Source organism: Pristiophorus japonicus, chromosome 7 (assembly GCF_044704955.1).
Source record: "Pristiophorus japonicus isolate sPriJap1 chromosome 7, sPriJap1.hap1, whole genome shotgun sequence".
Lineage (NCBI taxonomy): Eukaryota > Metazoa > Chordata > Chondrichthyes > Pristiophoridae > Pristiophorus > Pristiophorus japonicus.
In genome coordinates, this window is record NC_091983.1 from 102357222 (window position 1) to 102376920 (window position 19699).

Genomic DNA, 19699 nt, shown 5'->3' on the forward strand with positions numbered 1-19699 from the left:
GGCTCAGTGGGCTGGGGAAGGAAGGGAAGTAGCAGAAGCAGCTAATCGGATGGTCTCAATCTTAGAGACAAAGAAGTTCATGAGCTCCTTGCACTTGTTGTTGGAGGCGAGTATGGAGGACACAAGGGAGAGGGGCTTAAGAAGATGATTAGCAGTAAAGAATAGTAGACAGGGGTTATCTTTGCATTCCACAATCATTCTCTCCCCCACCCCAAAAGCAAAACCTTCCCAAAATAGGAAAGGCAATAATTTTGCAGAGACGCTAAAGTGACTGTCCAGAAATACTATATGCTGACGATGTTTTGCTATGTATCTCTCATTCACACTTCTTGGTGTTTTTTGGTATTCAGCCATGTAATTCTCTCTTATTCGGACACGGAGGCCCTGGCCATGGCCCCACTTCTGGACTGAAAAGTGTACTTCCCATTCAAGGGACCAATTTCAAATTTTGCTACTTATCAATTGTTGTCGGTCTTAAGCCTGATACCATTAGGTGGGTGCTCAAGAGTAGACAGAATTGATGGGGTATTTTGCCTTTGATGGCCAGTTTTGCCTTTGTCTCCATCAGGAATACATTGGTTTGCTCACTGCCTTTTTTGTTGGCTGATCTCCACAATGTCATTAGTTAACAAGATACACTTGACCTAATGCTAAATAAGGAGCCGAGATCAAGAACCAGCTGATGCCCTACATTCACATAGCATTTTCCTTTTAGCTTTGATTGTAAATGTTTGGCTTGGGACCTACATGATTTGCAATTAGAAAATTGTAACTAAGTACATACAATATTTGATTAACCTAGCTTGATGTTTGAACCATAAAGCACATAGTGCTATATCTGTATCAGGATGAAATGCTTAGTTTAGTAGTTAACTAGGAAGGGTACAAAATCTTTGTATATTAAATTGTTTAGTATACACTGAAAATCTGAAGGTAGCATTCTAACCTACTTTCCCATTGGTTATGCTATCTATTTGGTATCAGTCACACACTTAGCAGGGATCAATTCGATGAGAATTATATTCAATAAGAAATACAAAAGGTTTCCATCACCCTTCAACAACAAGCTTTGGTACAGTGGTATTTTGCCGAGAGACCCAGCATCAAAACATATGGAATGGTTTGAAGTTGTGGTACTTACCCACTAAATACCCAATAAACATGGCAGAAAAAGTTAGCGGTGGCCCATTCCAATGCAAGTGATAAGTCTTAATTACTCCCAAACAACTCTCTGGCTCTGAAAATTAACTTACAGGTGTGGAGCCTCATTCTTCCAGATTTTAATTATTGTTGGGGATTTATAAAAGTAAAAAATTGGATTTTTAGAAAACTTTTTCTTTGTCTCTTTTATATCTCTCTCTTAATGCCATCTTTCTTATCCTCTCTTTGGGCTCAATTTTCCCCAATTATCTGCAGTTTTTTTGGCTTGCACTCTTTTTTTTGGAGTAAATTAAAATTTCCAAGTTTCCCCAAAGTTTCTGTGCCAGCGTAATTTACTCTGGGTGCGATTTTTTTAGACTACGATTTAAAAAAAATTCATTGGGGGCATAACCTGTCACCCGTGCCAATTCTGGCCATTTAAGCAAGTTTGGCCAATAACCATTTTTTTTTAAAAAAAGACGGTATATGTGACCTCTTTGAAAAACCTTCTGAGCAGTTAACAAAATCAGCGCAGGTCATCATCATCATCATTAGGCAGTCCCTTGGAATCGAGGAAGACTTGCTTCCACTCCTGAAGTGAGTTTTTTGGTGGCTGAACTGTCCAATACAAGAACCACAGACCCTGTCACAGGTGGGACAGACATTCGTCAAGGGAAGGGGTGGATGGGACTGGTTTGCCGCACGCTCTTTCCACTGCCTGCACTTGACCTCTTCATGCTCTCGACGTTGAGATTCGAAGAGCTCAACGCCCTCACCGATGCACTTTCTCCGCCTAGGACGGTCTTCGGCCAGGGACTCCCAGGTGTCAGTGGTGATGTCGCACTTTATCAGGGAAGCTTTGAGGGTGTCCTTGTAACGTTTGCGCTGCCCACCTTTGGCTCATTTGCCATGAAGGAGCTGGGCATAGAGTATTTGCTTAGGGAGTCTCATGTCTGACATACGAACTATGTGGCCTGCCTAGCGAAGCTGATCAAGTGTGGTCAGTGCTTCAATGCTGGGGATGTTAGCCTGGATGAGGACAATGAGCACCTGTCCTCCTAGGGAGAAGATCCAGTTCCACGGCTCAGACAGCAGCAGCGGCGGGGGTTGGGGCATGCTGCCTTGGCTGGGAGTGGCACCTGGTCCGGGGGAGGGGAGGCCTTTTGGCCCTGGCTAGAAGCGGCACCAGCTCCGGGGAGGAGGAGGGAATGAGAGAGATTTGATGCAAGCCTTTTTTATACTATTGCTTGCAGCAGCTCCATTTAACTTACTTCAGAAGTCATCAGACACATTTTAGCTACCTTTCATACACAGTACAAGTAAATTAATCCAGGAGATTGGAGGGAAGTGCGTCTTAGCTTTGAAACTGTCTTGTTCCACCTATGTTATTTGTACTTGAAACAATGACACTCATGACCTTCGTTTGGACAGATTGAGTCACTCACTTGTAGCAGCACCAGCCTACTTCGATCAGGGCTAGGAGCGGCATCTGGCACGGCTGGGGGGGGGGCCTTTCCAATTCTTACAGTTTACAGAATTGTCTTTTGGCACAAAGACTAATAGTTTCATGTTGGTAAGCTGCTGCCTTAAATAGCTGCAATGTGCAAGGTGCTTGTGCAGGTTGCTGTGAGCTGGCCAGAATGTCTTGTATGTTTCACTTTCCAGCCTCAGTGTGTTCCTTGTTACCCTGGCAACTTGATCTTTTTGGCGCAGATCTAAGGCTCCACCCACAGAGCTTAAGGACAGTGTGCGCTGGGCCACATTCACAAGTTAAAACAGGGAAACTTGCAACTTTTTTTTTGCCGTAGTTGGGCGCAAAAAAAATTGGTCGTTACTCTTCAACTACGCCAAAAATCTGCAGTGGAAAATTGAGTCCATGATTTCACTTTCTGTACTTGATTTAACATGGAATTAACTATTCTAACTTGCACTTCTGGGTTCAGACTGCAAGCCTCATTAAGAATTCTTCAATCTAATTGGTTAAAGAGATATACAGTTGCTTTCCCTGTTCGCACAGATCTCAGATTCCCTATGGAGGGTGCCGCACTGAAATAGATTTTTAATCACCGCCAGTTCCAGTGCAAAAGCACATAAAAAGTCTGTTAGCAAGTGCAAGTTTAATGAGTGGCTGGCAATGTTAGTTTGTCACTGACGGCAAAATCCTGGTCAATATGTTTCAGAATCTCGGGGTAAATGTTATCTTTCACTGCTGTACAGAAAACTGGCGGTAGCAGATCAGCTGCCCACTGCACACATCGTCTGATTTTTTTCCCCATTGACTTTTAATTAAATGTTGCAAATTTTAAAGGAGCTTTGTATCTCAACTTGGAAATAGAATCAGTGCCTCACCAATGTTGAGGAGCATGGAGCATGGAATATGGATGAAATACCACCGACGATGTCTCCGCAAGATTCTACAAATCCCCTGGGAGAACAGACGCTCTAACGTTAGCGTCCTTGACCAGGCCAACATCCCCAGTATTGAAGCACTGACAACATTTGATCAGGCCACATTTTTCGCATGCATGACACGAGACTTCCAAAGCAAGTGCTCTACTCGGAACTCCTTCATGGCAAAAGAACCAAAAGTGGGCAGCAGAAACATTACAAAACACCCTCAAAGCCTCCCTGATAAAGTGCAACATCCCCACTGACACCTGGGAGTCCCTGGCCAAAGACTGCCCTAAGTGGAGGAAGTGCATCCGGGAGGGCGCTGAACACCTCGAGTCTCATCGTCGGGTGCATGCAGAAATCAAGCGCAGGCAGCGGAAAGAGCATGCGACAAACCTGTCCCACCCACCCTTTCCCTCAATGACTATCTGTCTCACCTATGAGAGTCTGTGGTTCTCGTATTGTTCAGCCACCTAATAACTCATTTTAAGAGTGGAAGCAAGTCTTCCTCAATTCCAAGGGACTGCCTATGATGATAATGATGATGATGATATGATGATGATGATGATGGATAAGAACCAACTATATGGCTGCCTGCATCCTCCCTGCAAGACTACCATGGGTGCAGTATCACCATGAACCTGCTATTCATCCTCCCTACGAGAGCACGACTATGAGGTTTCATGCTACCTCCCTCGACAGAACAAGGGAGCAGACAGATGGATGACTACCACAATACTGACTACCAGAGATCACAGCTGCACCATTGACACAATGCTTCCCATTATTCCTCTACTCAACCAGCAAAAGATTTGACAAAGTGCTGCTATCACAACTAAATCTATAGCTGCAATCCTCTCTAACGAATAAAACACACTGTTTAGGAATTGGATACATTACCAGATTAGACTGCCAGCCATTACAGCACTTTTAATTTAAGTCAATAGTAAAAAAAAATAGTACCAGAAATGTTTCAAACCTACAACAGATGAATAGCTTATAACTTGTGACATTACACTGCGATTGATTAATATTGGACATCCACAATGTTGCCCATTATTTGACCACAGATGTGTGAAACATATTCTGATCTAATGTACCATGAGCTGACTACATAAAGAAACCCTTCAAAAACATTGCTGATGAACTTTTTTAGCATGTGATATATTTTCAGCATGAGCAGAGTGTGTGTGCCAGGAAGTGGAAGGCTTCAGCAAATAATATTAGATGAAATGGAGCCAGTGACAATGCATGCAGATGAGCGATGCCCCAGAGATGATATTCAGAATATCCTGCCAAGAAACAGATCTATTAATTGCTTAACTTTATACTCAGGGATTGAATGCTCCCTTTAGATATCTCTGCTCCACTACCTCACCCCCACCGCCCTCAGCCCCAAACAACAGGCAAGTAACACTCCCAGGCCTCTGCCAATCCAGCAATGCAACCGGCATTATCAATCTGATTCACTCCACTTGATACCAAGAAACCACTGAGTGCACTGGATACAGCAAAGGCTAAGGGCCCCGACAACATCCCGGCTGTCATGTTGAAGACTTGTGCTCCAGAACTAGCCATGCCTCTAGCCAGCTGTTCCAGTACAGCTACAACACGGGCATCTATCAGACAGACAATGTGGGAAAACTGCCCAGGTATATCCTGTCCACAAAAAGCTTGACAAATCCAATCTGGCCAATCTCAAATCATCAGCAAAGTGATGGAAGGGGTCATCAGCAGTGCTATCAAGCGGCACTTACTCATCAATAACCTGCTCACTGATGCTCAGTTTGGGTTTTGCCAGGACCACTTGGCTCCAGACTTGATTACAGCCTTGGTCCAAAAATGGTCAAAAAAGCTGAATTCCAGGTGAGGCGAGAGTGATTGCCCTTGACATCAAGGCAGCAATTGACCGAGTGTGGCATCAAGGAGTCCGAACAAAACTGAAGTCAATGGGAATCGGGAAAACTCTCCACTGGCTGGAGTCATACATAACACAAAGGAAGGTGGTTGCGGTTGTTGGAGGTCAATCATTCCAGCCACAGGTCATCGCTGCAGGAGTTCCTCAGGGCAGTGTCCTCGGCCCAAACATCTTCAGCTGCTTTATCAATGACCTTCTCTCCGTCATAAGGTCAGAAGTGGGGATGTTCGCTGATGACTGCACAGTGCCATTCGCAACTCCTCAGATAATGGAGCAGTCCATGCCCACATGCAGCAAGACCTGGGCGACATTCAGGTTTGGGCTGATAAGTGGCAAGTAACATTCACACCACACGTGCCAGGCAATGACTATCGTCAACAAACGAGAGGCTGGGGAGAGAGAGAGAGAGAGAGAGAGAGAGAGAGAGAGAGAGAGAGAGAGAGAGAGAGAGAGAGAGAGAGAGAGAGAGAGAGAGAGAGAGAGAGAGAGAGAGAGAGGAAGAGGGGAAAAAGGAGAGAGAGAGAGAGAGGGGAGAGAGAGAGAGAGGGGAGAGAGAGAGAGAGAGAGAGAGAGAGAGACCGACCGACCTGTGGTTGGGGGGGGGGGGAGGGGGGTCAAGGGCGAGAGAGAGAGAGAGAAACATAGAAACATAGCAAAATAGAAAATAAGAAAATTCGACCCTTCACCACCATTCAATAAGATCATGGCTGATCATTCACCTCAGTACCCTTTTCCTGCTTTCTCTCCATACCCCTTGATCCTTTTAGCCGCAAGAGCCATATCTAACTCCCTCTTGAATATATCTAACAAATTGGCATCAACAACTCTCTGCGGAAGAGAATTCCACAGATTAACAACTCTGAGTGAAGAAGTCTCTCCTCACCTCGGGCCTAAATGGCTTACTCCTTATCCTTAGACTGTGACCCCTGGTTCTGGACTTCCCTAACATTAGGTACATTCTTCCTGCATCTAACCTATCCAGTCCCGTCAGAATGTTCTATGTTTCTATGAGATCCCCTCTCATTCTTCTAAACTCCAGTGAATACAGGCCCAGTCGATCCAGGTCCTCATATGTCAGTCCTACTATCCCGGGAATCAGTCTTGTGAACCTTTATTGCACTCCCTCAATAGCAAGAACGTCCTTCCTCAGATTAGACGACCAAAACTGAACACAATATTCCAGGTGAGGCCTCACCAAGGCCCTGTACAACTGCAGTAAGACCTCCCTGCTCCTATACTCAAAATCCCTAGCTATGAAGGCCAACATGCCATTTGCCTTCTTCACAGCCTGCTGTACCTGCATGCCAACTTTTAATGACTGATGTACCATGACACCCAGGTCTTATTGCACCTCCTCTTTTCCTAATCTGCTGCAATTCAGATAATATTCTGCCTTCCTGTTTTTGCCACCAAAGTGGATAACCTCACATTTATCCACATTATACTGCATCTGGCATGCATTTGCCCACGCACCTAACCTGTCCAAGTCACCCTGTAGTCTTTTAGCATCCTCCTCACAGCTCACACCACCACCCAGCTTAGTGTCATCTGCAAACTTGGAGATATTACACTCAATTCCTTCATCGAAATCATTGATGTATATTGTAAATAGCTGGGGTCCCAGCACCGAACCCTGCGGCACCTCACTAGTCACTGCCTGCCATTCTGAAAAGGACCCGTTTATCCTGACTCTCTGCTTCCTGTCTGCCAATCAGTTCTCTATCCACGTCAATACATTACCCCCAATACCATGTGCTTGAATTTTGCACACTAATCTCTTGTGTGGGACCTTGTCAAAAGCCATTTGAAAGTCCAAATACACCACGTCCACTGGTTCTCCCTTGTCTACTCTACTAGTTATATCCTCAAAAAATTCCAGAAGATTTGTCAAGCAGGATTTCCCCTTCATAAATCCATGCTGACTTGGACCGATCCTGTCACTGCTTTCCAAATGCGCTATTTCAGCTTTAATAATTGATTCCAACATTTTCAACAATGCCGATGTCAGGCTAACCGGTCTATAATTACCCGTTTTCTCTCTCCCTCCTTTTTTAAAAAGTTGTGTTACATTAGCTACCCTGCAGTCCATAGGAACTGATCCAGTGTCGATAGACTGTTGGAAAATGATCACCAATGCATCCACTATTTCTAGAGCCACTTCCTTAAGTACTCTGTGATGCAGACTATCAGGCCCTGGGGATTTATCGGCCTTCAATCCCATCAATTTCCCTAACACAATTTCCCGCCTAATAAGGATTTCCGTCAGTTCCTCCTTCTCACTAGATCCTCGGTCCCCTAGTATTTCCGGAAGGTTATTTGTGTCTTCCTTCGTGAAGACAGAATCAAAGTATTTGTTCAACTGGTCTGCCATTTCTTTGTTCCCCATTATTAATTCACCTGAATCTCACTGCAAGGGACCTACGTTTGTCTTTACTAATCTTTTTCTCTTCACATATCTGTAGAAGCTTTTGCAATCAGTTTTTATATTCCCGGCAAGCTTCCTCCTGTACTCTGTTTTCCCCCTCCTAATTAAACTCTTTGGCCTCTTCTGCTCAATTCTAAATTTCTCCCAGTCTTCAGGTTTGCTGTTTTTTTCTTGCCAATTTATATGCCTCTTTCTTGGATTTAACACTGTCTTTAATTTCCCTTGTTAGCCACAGTTGAGCCACCTTCCCAGTTTTATTTTTACTCCAGACAGGGATGTACAATTGCTGAAGTTCATCCATGTGATCTTTAAATGTTTGCCATTGCCTATCCACTGTCAACCCTTTAAGTATCATTCGCCAGTCTATTCTAGCCAATTCACGCCTCATACCATCGAAGTTACCTTTCCTTAAGTTCACGACCCTAGTCTCTGAATTAACACTGTCACTCTCCATCTTAATAAAGAATTCTACCATATTATGGTCACTCTTCCCCAAGGGGCCTCGCACAACAAGATTGCTAATTAGTCCTATCTCATTACACATCACCCAGTCTCGGATGGCCAGCTCTCTAGTTGGTTCCTCGACATATTGGTCTAGAAAACCATCCCTAATAAACTCCAGGAAATCCTCGTCCACCGTATTGCTACCAGTTTGGTTAGCCCAATCTATACGTAGCTTAAAGTCGCCCATGATAACTGCTGTACCTTTATTGCACGCATCCCTAATTTGTTGTTTAATGCTGTCCCCAACTTCACTACTACTGTTTGGTGGTCTGTACACAACTCCCACTAACGTTTTCTGTCCTTTGGTATTCCGCAGCTCCACCCATACAGATTCCACATCATCCAAGCTAATGTCTTTCCTTACTATTGCGTTAATTTCCTCTTTAACCAGCAACGTTACCCCACCTCCTTTTCCTTCCTGAATGTTGAATACCTCTGGATGTTGAGTTCCCAGCCTCGGTCACCACAGAGCCATGTCTCCGTAATCCCAATTGTATCATATTCGTTAACAGCTGCCTGCGCAGTTAATTCGTCCACCTTATTTCGAATACTCCTCGCATTGAGGCAGAGCCTTCAGGCGAGAGTGAGTCTGGGGGTTGGGGGGGGGGGGGGGGGGGGGAGAGAAAGAGAGAGGCGATAAGGGAGTAAAGGGTTATGGGAAGTGGGCAGGGAAGTGCAACTGAGTCCATGATCAGATCAGCCATGATCTTATTGAATGGCGGAGCAGGCTTGAGGGGTCAAATGCCTACTCCTGCACCTATTTCTTGGTTCTTATGATACAAGCTGCTACCGATTGACAGTTTTAAAAATGCATTGTGCACATCTTATGTTTCTTTTCAGGAGTTTCTTCTTCACTTGAGAGTATTGGTATAATTGCATTTATCTATTATTCAAAAAAAATTGTTAATCATGTTCTTCGCTGCATGTGCAAGTTTAAAAAAAATTAAAACCTCATTCTTTAGCAGGATAGCCGTTGTATGTTGAGTATTCTGAACACTAGATAATTGATTCCCTAATCCACATTGCCTTGACTCTCTTCACATCAGCTGTAGTGACAGGTATAGTGGTGAGATGGAAGTTGTGTCTTTCACTGGACCACACATTGCCAGAGAAAGAATCAGACAACACGTGGGTGGGACTATGCAGACTTAGGCCATTCAGGTACAAAAAGCAATGGTACTCAGTGTTAGTGGTGGAATTTCCAATATTAGATATTCTGCCAAATTAATTTGTACATCTCCTTGAATGGGTGGGTGGTAATTTTGTACAATGCATCCTTTCAAAACTACCACATTAATAAATAATACAATGTCTTTTAAAAGATTGGTTCAATTAGTTTTGTTCTTACCCTCTTGTGCTACTTCCCAAAGGTCAAATGCGACTCTGAAGGCCTGAGCAACTGTTAAGGTCACAGCTTGTGCCTGCGGTAGAAAAAAACTAGTATTCATTAATTAAGCAACAGCGCAGCAACGGCAGCAAAGGACTGCAGCAGCTCAACTTTTTAATTGGTGTTTTAATAATTCTGACTTCCATGAAGATATCAATATTTGTAAATGACCAAACAAATCAAATTTTCTAAAGCTCTCATAAAATATTATGAACAATAATGAGCTAAAGTGAGAGTTGTGTGCCATACAATGCTTTTATGTTAAAAGGACTGATATAAATTAGAAACTATACAATATAATAATTAGTTCAAGTGCCACTGACAAACAAGTTGGTCTGTTCCAGTAGTAAAACTAAAGTCATGTTTTATCACGTACTGTAAATATTATGCTGCTAACAAGATTGTCCTGCTTTACTTGTCATTTATAGTCCTACCCTCAAAGCCTCCTGGATAAAGTGCAACATCCCCACCGGCACCTGGGAATCCCTGGCCCAAGACCACCCAAAGTGGAGGAAGAGCATTCGGGAGGACGCATTCGGGAGTCTCGTCGCCGAGAGCATGCAGAAATCAAGTGCAGACAGTGGAAGGAGCGCGTGGCAAACCAGACTCCTCACCCACCCTTCCCTTCAACCACTGTCTGGCCCACCTGTTAGAGACTGTAATTCCCATATTGGACTGTACAGTCACCTGAGAACTCACTAGTGGAAGCAAGTCTTCCTCAATTTCGAGGGACTGCCTATGATGATGATATAGTAAAGAAATGGAGAATGAAAAAGATGCTGTAGTTCTGTTCTTGCTCATTTAAGATAAAGGACTAAAGACTAAAGACCCTTTAGTCAGTCAATCTAAATTAAATTCTTGTTAACGCTTATGATTCTTGTTAACGCTATTAATATGTATTCTTCTCCAGGAAGACGACTAAAGGTTATAGCGGTAAATTGAGAGGACTTCATTGGAATACAATCATGTGATGCTGAACCCATGGGAATTTAATCCATATGCTGACCACATTTGAATAATGTAAGGGTGCAAATATACAGTAGAGGAGTGTACTGGTAACCTGTTCCACCTATCCACTGCCCTGTGGGTGGGGGTGCAATTGCTAGTCTCATGTGAGGCAGGTTAAGTTTATCCCAATGTCCCTAAATAGTTAAATGGTCTGCTTATATCAGCATTATCGATACCTTCAAATTTGTTAATAGACCTGGATCATGTCTTATCTCCCTCTATCTTCCTTGATCCAAAGGAAACATGATCCGCTTGGAAAGTCTCCCTTCATACTTTAGAGCCCTTAGCACCAGTCTAAAATGACCCTTACTGCTTTTCTCTGAACTCTCTTGATGTTTCAATATCCTTTTGAAATTAGAGCCCTTAAATGGAGCTTCAGTCAAATTACCACTGAAGTTACGGTGATGGAGTGGAATAAGCTGAGAAAATTTACCTATTGTTTTATAAAATCTAAATTTGGTGGTTCAATAGCCTATTGGCAACTAGAGATACCTCAATCTTTAGATAAATACCTAGGACAGGCTGTCGCTCAATTCGATCTTTCTCCAGTGATTCTGCTATGCAACCAGAGGAGAAAATGGGGACAAAGACTTTTCTTCAAAGTTTAAGTACAATGGGGGTGAACTTCCTTGGAACATCTCCCAATGTACCATCATAACTTGGCGGAGGTTCGGCGGATGTCCCTTTACACGCATCAATGGGGATCCACCAACTTTTCTTCCGTGGAGTGGGAGAAGCCCCAAGAAAATGTATCCCCATTCTTTTCTAAAATTCAATTCTGGTGATTTAGTAACCTATTGGCAACTGTGTGAATTCCTCAACCTTAAGCTTGATGCCTAGGACTGGGTTTTGTTCAATTCTGTCCATTGAATCTGAAATTAATTTTGCCAGATCTTATACAAATTGTTAGGTAGCATGAATAAAGACAGCAAAGCATTCTCCCTGATCATCTGTTCATGTAGTGATTTTCACAGTCCTTGGCTGGCTTCTGTAAGCAGCTAGGAACAGTAGCTACACTTGTTAATCTGCCTTTTTGATGATATATCTATTTCCTTCAAATTCACAAAATTACACCGGTTATGTTAACCATAATTTTTGAATCTTTGTACGATCCTCTTTCAGATCTGGTAATCGATTGGTCATTTAGTAAATACTTTTCATCTCCAATACAAACTAATTTTCTGGTAGTAATCTGCAACTGAATTAGTCCCAGATTCTCTCTCAATGTCAAAATCTCCAATTCTATATTTGCACTACTTAGGTTTGGCAAAATATTGGCCCTTTTCATTTCAGCTCGTCAGTTTATCACAGTGCCATTTACATCAGTCATTAAACTGAGAATCCATTTAGCAATGAAAAGAGAGACAGCGATTGGAAGGAAAGTAGAAGATTACCAAAATATGAATGAATGAATTGTGCAAAATTACAATACAAATGTGTTTTGCTGCAAATGACTGCTTAATGTAATGAAACAAATCCGGTATCATTCAATTTCTTGCTCAATTTACTTTGCATATTGACAGCTTTACACTGCAGCTGACTGTCACTGTAATGTCACTTTGCTTGACCAAGAAATCATTTTCCATTACTTTAAAATAGGATTTACTTCAAATATTTTAATTAATTGTGAGAAAGAAACAATGAGCTGATTACCCTGAAATAATATTTCAACATTAGATTTTGAAACTTACAATTTTTTTCTTCGGACAAAGAAATGCATGGCATTCCAGAGTCTCATTTAGCTGGCTCTGAGCAATATATGCAAAGACTTTGTCCTGAGTCTTGTCTGCAGTGCAGTATGATATTCTGTTGGAAGAAAATAGCATTAAGCACCTACATTATTCAAATTGACCTGAACATGTTCTAAGGTCAATGCCATGTTTGAGTTACATCTTTCATCCTACAGAAAGTTGGCAGATTTTTCTTTTGCACAAAAGTATTACATAATCCAATTTAAAAGGACTCTTAAATGGGACATTATTTTCAATGCAAGATTTTGCTCTTCACAACATTTCAGTAATAACAGCTGTGATAAAATTAATCAGAAATTTTGTGACCAAAACAGAAAGATCTGAGCCCTACTTTTTTTCTACAGATGTTCAGAATTATGAATGCAAGATTGTATTCAAATAAAGTGGACTATAGGAAAGGCATTTGAGCGTCATATCTACAAATCTCATTTCCAAATCAGATATTTGTAATGATAATGCCATTCTTTATGAAGAAGAGTATTTTCTTTCCATTTTATTCACAACTTGACAGGAAGAGAGATACAGCTCAGATGATATATCAACACTAATTGTGTCACACTTAATACTGAACACCTGATTGACCACTCCTTTCACTGTTCCTGGGCCTGGCCAAGGTAGCCATTAACAGGTCCAGGCAGCGGGCGGTCGAGGGGGTCGTTCAGCCCGACTGCCTGCCTCTCTTCTGCGGTTATGTTCGAGCCAGGGTGTCCCTGGATATGGAGCATGCAGTGTCCACAGGTACGCTCGTGGCCTTCTGCGCCTGAGGGACTGCTGTGTATCATCACCCCGGCAACCAAATTTAAATTTGATTAAGTTTATGGTCAAATTGGTTTGTCGGTTTTAGTGCCCCTTTAATAATGGGGCATTTGATTTACAGATCAACTAAAATAGTTGACCACTCCTTTCCCAATAACATCTGATTGGGAAAGGAGTGGTCAATAACTCTCATGGGTTGTTCTAACTTCCACCTGTGATACTAAAATTGTTAGATGGTTTATCATACTGATCATCATAAGCAATGAGAAAGGTCCTTCTACATTCCTACATCTTGATTTTCAGCCTTTGTTCTGTACATCAGCATTTTTCTGTTCACTTGAATGTTTCACAATTTTCTACATGAGATTGTCAGCTTGCCAGTATACCTTTTAATGATCTAAAACTATAACTTATCTTGAATTCCCTGAACAAAGTATTCTGAAAATCAATAATTATTTTGTGCATAATCCAATATAAAACAAAAAAGCTTTGCACCCACGTATTTAAAAGCAAGCATTTATACAGTGGTTTTTATGAACTCAGGATATCCCAAAGTGCTATACAGCCAATTAAATAGTATTGAAGTGTAGTCACTTTTGTAATGTAGGAAATGTGGCAGCCAATTTGTAAATAGTACGAAAGACGATGAAATAAATGACCAGATCATCTATTTTAAGCGTTGATTGAAGGTTAATTGTTTGCAGAACATGGGAGAACTCCCATGCTTCTCTCTAAAATAGTGCTGTGGGATCTTAAGCATTCACCCGAGGGGGTAGATAGGGCCTTGGTGTAACGTCTCATCCAAAAGAAGGTACCTCCGACAGTCCAGCACCTGCCAGTACTGCACTGAAGTGTCAGCCTAGATACTGTTCTGCTCTGTTGATTAATCCTCTTATAGTCCTTTGCTAAGAGGGACAGCTACTTCCTAGATTTGACAATCATACTCTTTAACCTTACACGAGGGTATCTACCGGCATGATTCAAGTTGGTTTGTTCTTCCTGTTGGGAATTATCTAAATGCAACACAGTTTTTTTTCTCCTGACAGCCTAAGTGAGATTGGCAACTTGCCAAATGAAAACTGTTAAGTTAACCCAAATCCTAGCACATTGTGATAGAGCACATTGATATTATTGTATTAGGCCACTGGACTGACCTAAATGTAATCTATTTAAGAGATACGATAAGTAGCACTTTAAATATTGGATTACAGTCAGCTGCCATTAGACAATAAAGTGATCATGTAGATCAACTATTTCTGACAGATGTGCCCATTCATTAATCACCTCAGTACTTCAATTATGCAGAATAGTAAATCACCATAGAACTGTGCAGGTGGGCTAGCTTGAAAAACACAATGGGGTGGAAATTATTCTTGGCCTGCTTTTGGGTGCAGACTCGGCACTGTAAAGTCAATGCACACTCGATGCAAGAGACACTAGGATTGGTGGAAATTAGTCCGAGGGTTAATCATCTGAATAATTTGCATGAGCTACCAGTGCTGGTTGCGCTTTCACAGGCAGTGTGAAGTGATGCACTCTGGGAGAAATATGGAGAGGCAGTATAATCTAAATAGCAATATTTTGAAGGGGTGCAAGAACAGAGGGACCTGGGGGTGCATATTCACAATTCTTTGAAGGTGGCAGGGCAAGTTGAGAAGGCGGTTAAGAAAGTGTGTGGGATACTTGGCTTTGTAAATAGGGGCATTGAATACAAAAACAAGGAAGTCATGCTAAACCTTTACAAATTTCTGGTTAGGCCTCAGCTGGAGTACTGTATACAATTCTGGGCACCACACTTTAGGAAATATGTTAAGGACTTGGAGAGGGTACAGAGGGTGTTTACCAGGAATGAGGGAGTTCAGTTCAGTGGAGAGATTGAAGAAGCTAGGATTATTCTCCTTAGAGCAGAGAAGGTTAAGGGGAGACCAATTCAAAATTATGAGGGACTTTGATAGAGCAAGTAGGGAGAAACTATTTTCTCTGGCAACAGGGTCAGTAACCAGAGGTCATACATATATAAAATAATTGGCAAAAGAACTAGAAGCGAAATGAGGAGAAGTTATTTCACAGAGGGTTATAAAGATCTGGAACACACTACCTGAAAGGGTGATGGAATCAGATTCCATTGGAACTTTCAAAAGGTCATTGCACATGTATTTGTGTAGGACTAATTTGCAGGTTGAGAGGAGATCTCATTGAGGTGTACAAAATATTGAGGGGCCTGGACATAGTGGATAGTAAGGGCCTATTTCCATTGGTCGAGGGGTCTATTACGAGGGAGCATAGTTTTAAGGTGGTTGGTGGAAGGTTTAGAGGGGACTTGAGGGGGGGCTTCTTTATGCAGAGGGTTGTGGGGATCTGGAACTCTCTGCCAGGAAGAGTGGTGGATGCAGAAACCCTCACCACTTTTGAGAGATAGTTGGATGGGCACTTAAAGTGCAGTAACCTGCAGGGTTACGGACCTAGAGCTGGTAATTGGGATTAGACTGGATGACCTTTTGTTGGCTGGCGCAGATATAATGGTAAGTACTGTACTGCAGGAAATCGAATACAGCCAGGGTGATTTCCTGGACTAGATTCGATCGCCTGGGTGGGTCGGAGAGAAATTTTCCCAGATTTTTTTCTCCCTAAATTGGCCTGGGTTTTTATCTGGCTTTTGCCTCTCCCAGGAGATCACATGGCTCTGGTTGGGGTGGAGTGTATATATTTTCAGTACAAAGGGTGTCGCAGTTGTGTGAAGCGGAATGGTTGGGTTGGGTGCTCTTTGCCTTTCCGCCATTATTCATTGGTTTATATGTAATCTTCTGGGCTGCTGACCAAGGGCCGTGCGGCTCTTTGTTGGCCAGCGTGGACACGATGGGCTGAAATGGCCTCCTTCTGCGCTGTAAATTTCTATGTTTCTATGTTTATGGGTAAAATGTTAGGGTGTGGGACTAAATTGGACAGATCTTTCAATGAGCTGGCATAGATGTGGCGGCTGAATGGCCTCCTTCTGTGCTGTAGGATTCTATGGACGGAATTTTCTTCGGGGAGACAGGTTGGTTGTGGGGGGGTGGGGGGGGTGGGGGGGGGGTGGGGGGGGGGGAGGGAGAGATCTGAGGCAGGCTGAAAACCTGGGAGGCCGGGTTGTCCACAGGCCCTGCTGACTTTATTGGCGGGCTTAATTTGATGGCAAGGCCTTGGTTTCCCACCCGTAGCCAGCTAGCTTGGGAGGCTGGCTGACTGCAGATGGCAGGCTTCAGTTGCAAGTGGTTAGTCCAGGGGAGGGATCGCGGGGATAGGCAATTGGTGGGCGGGGAGAGTGGGGAATCAGAAAGGGGGCTTTTAGGATCGTGGGGTGGAGGTGAGGGGCAGGAAGGTGGTTGTTGCAGGATCGACAGGGGATCGTCAAGGTTGGGAATCGTCAAGCAAGGGAGGGTTCAGGGAGATGGGGGGAGTGTAGGATCGGCAGGGGGGCCTGGGAATGTGATCGGAGGCCTTGTTGGGGGGGGGGGGGGGGGGGGGGGGGGGTTTATGGTCAGGTCCCTTGATCCAGAAGCTATTATGAAGCCACTTACCTCCTGGTCCCCACCTTGGTTTAACTGCCGGGTTTCCCGAATTGTGTGAAACCAATCCACAGGCAGGAAGATTAAAAATGATGGGGAAAACAAAGGCGATATATTTTCAGGTCAGGATGGTATGTAACTTGAAGGGAAATCTAAATGTGGTGTTCACATGCACCTGCTGCTCTTGTCCTTCTAGGTGGTAGAGATCGCGGGTTTGGGAAGCGCTGTCTAAGAAGCCTTGGCGAGTTGCTGCAGTGCATCTTGTAGATGTACACACTGCAGCCACGATGGTGGAGGGAGTGAATGCTTAAGGTGGTGAGTGGGGTGCCGATCAAGTGGGCTGCTTTGTCCTGAATGGTGTCAAGCTTCTTGGGTGTTGTTTGAACTGCACTCATCCAGGCAAGTGCAGAATATTCCAACACACTCCTGACTTGTGCCTTGTAGATGGTGGAAAGGCTTTGGGAAGTCAGGACGTGAGTCACTCGCTGCAGAATACCCAGCTGCTGACCTGCTCTTGTGGGCTCAGTATTTATGTGGCTGGTCCAATTAAGCTTCTGGTCAATGGTGACCTCCCAAGATGTTGATAATGGGGGATTTGACGATAGTAATGCCATTGAATGTCATGGGGAGATGGTCATTGCCTGGCATTTGTGTTGTGCGAATACTACTTACTACTTATCAGTCCAAGCCTGAATGTCATCCAGATCTTGCTGCATGAGACATGGACTGCTTCATTATCTGAGGAATTGCGAATGAAACTGAACACTGTGCAATCATAAGTGAACATCCCTACTTCTGACCTCATGATGGAGGGAAGCATTGATGAAGCAGCTGAAGATGGTTGAGCCAAGGACACTACCCTGAGGAACTCCTGCAGCGATGTCCTGGGGCTGAGATGATTGGCCTCTAACAACGACAGCCATCTTCCTTTGTGCTAAGTATGACTACAGCCAGTGGTGACCTTTCACCATGATCACCAATTACTTCAATTTTACTAAGGCTCCTTGATGCCACACTCTGTCAAATGGTATCTTGATGTCAAGGGCAGTCACTCTCACCTCGCCTCTGGAATTCCACTCTTTTGTTCATGTTTGGACCAAGGCTGTAATGAGGTCTGGAGCCAAGTGGTCCTGGCAGAATCCAAATGAACATCAATGAGCAGGTTATTGGTGAGTAAGTGCCGCATGATAGCACTGTCGACGACAATCATCAGCAAAGGTAAGAGTAGAGTGATGGGTGGTAATTGGACGGAGTGGATTTGTTCTGCTTTTTATGGACAGGGCATATCTCGGCAATTTTCCACATTGTCGGGTAGATGCCAGTGTTGTAGCTGGACTAGTTCGGCTTGGCTAGAGGCGTGTTAAGTTTTGTAGCACAAGACTTCAGCACTGCAGCCAGGATATTGTTGGGGCCCATAGCCTTTTCTGTATCCAGTGTGCTCAGCCTTTTCTTGATACCATGTAGAATTAATCAAATTGGCTGAAGATGGACAGCTGTGCACCTCAGAAGGAGGCCGAGATGGATCATCCATTCGGCACTTCTGGCTGAAAATGGCTGCGAACGTTTCAGCTTTCTCTTTTGCACTCATGTGCTGGGCTCTGACATCGTTGAGGACAAGGATGTTCATGGAGCCTCCTCCTTCCATTAGGTGTTTAATTGTCCACCACCATTCACGACTGGATGTGGTAGGTCTGTAGAACTTTGATCTGATTTGTTGGTTGTGAGATTGCTTAGCTTTGTCTATAGCATGCTGCTTCTACTATTTAGCATGCACATAGTCCTGTGTTATAGCTTCCTCAGGTCGGCACCTCATTTTCAGATATGCCTGGTGCTGCTCCTGGCATGCTCTTCTACACTCATGGTTGGTCGCCTGGCTTAATGCTAATGGTAGAGTGAGGGATATGCCGGGCCATGAGGTTACAGATTGTGATGGCATACAATTCTGCTGCTGCTGATGGCCCACAGCACCTTATGGATGCCCACTTTTGAGCTGCTAGTTCTGTTCTGAATCTTTCCTATTTAGCACAGTGGTAGGGCCACAAAACTTGATGGGAGGGTGGGGGGGGGGGGTCCTCAGTGAGAAAATAGGACTTCGTCTCCACAAGGACTATGCGGTGGTCACTCTTACCAATACTGTCATGGACAGACGCATATGTGACAGGTGGATTGATGAGGAGAGGTAAAGTAGGTTTTTCCCTCATGTTGGTTCTCTCACCACAAGTCCGGTCTGGCAGCTATGTCCTTCAGGACTCAGCCAGCTCAGTCAGTATCAGTCGTGGTGATACTCTTGGTGATGGACACTGAAGTCCGCACCCAGGGTAGCCCTTGCTACCCTCAGTGATTCTTCCACGTGGTATTCAACATGGAGGAGTACTGATGTAAATGCAAGTTTTTAAAATGTTTTTAATGTAGATGTAAAATGTCCTTGCATTTCAAAGTAGAACACCTGCTGCACACATTTAATCTGCAAGCCAAGGTGAAGAGTCCATTTTCAGTCCAGAGAACAATGGTTCAACAAACAAACAGTTAGCTGGCAGCAGTTGAATTTAAACAAAAATGCTGCTTGGGAGACATAAAAAGTAATGACTTGTGGGTGACCAGAAATGTAGATATTTTTTTTTTTTAAGGGGGAATGGACATTGATTTTTTTTTTGAATGACATCCTCAAATACTCCTAGACACAATGATTTATAGTATGCAATGCATCTGTGCTGTGAAACATAGAAACATAGAAAATAGGTGCAAGAGCAGGCCATTCGGCCTTTCGAGCCTGCACCGCCATTCAATATGATCATGGCTGATTATTCAACCTCAGTACCCCACTCCTGCCTTCTCTCCATACCCCCTGATCCCTTTAGCCGTAAGGGCCACATC

At 43.6% G+C, this 19699-nt stretch overlaps 1 protein-coding gene across 1 annotated transcript in view; it reads right to left on the reverse strand.

Annotated features, from left to right (window-relative positions):
* Positions 1-19699, reverse strand: part of LOC139266820 (low density lipoprotein receptor adapter protein 1-B-like) — a 183588-nt gene that overhangs the window by 53301 nt on the left and 110588 nt on the right. The window contains exons 4-5 of the mRNA XM_070884425.1: positions 12465-12579; positions 9727-9799 (exon numbers count right to left, since the gene is read on the reverse strand). Of these exons, the coding sequence (XP_070740526.1) occupies positions 9727-9799; positions 12465-12579 (188 nt within the window). The remainder of the gene's footprint in view (positions 1-9726; positions 9800-12464; positions 12580-19699) is intronic.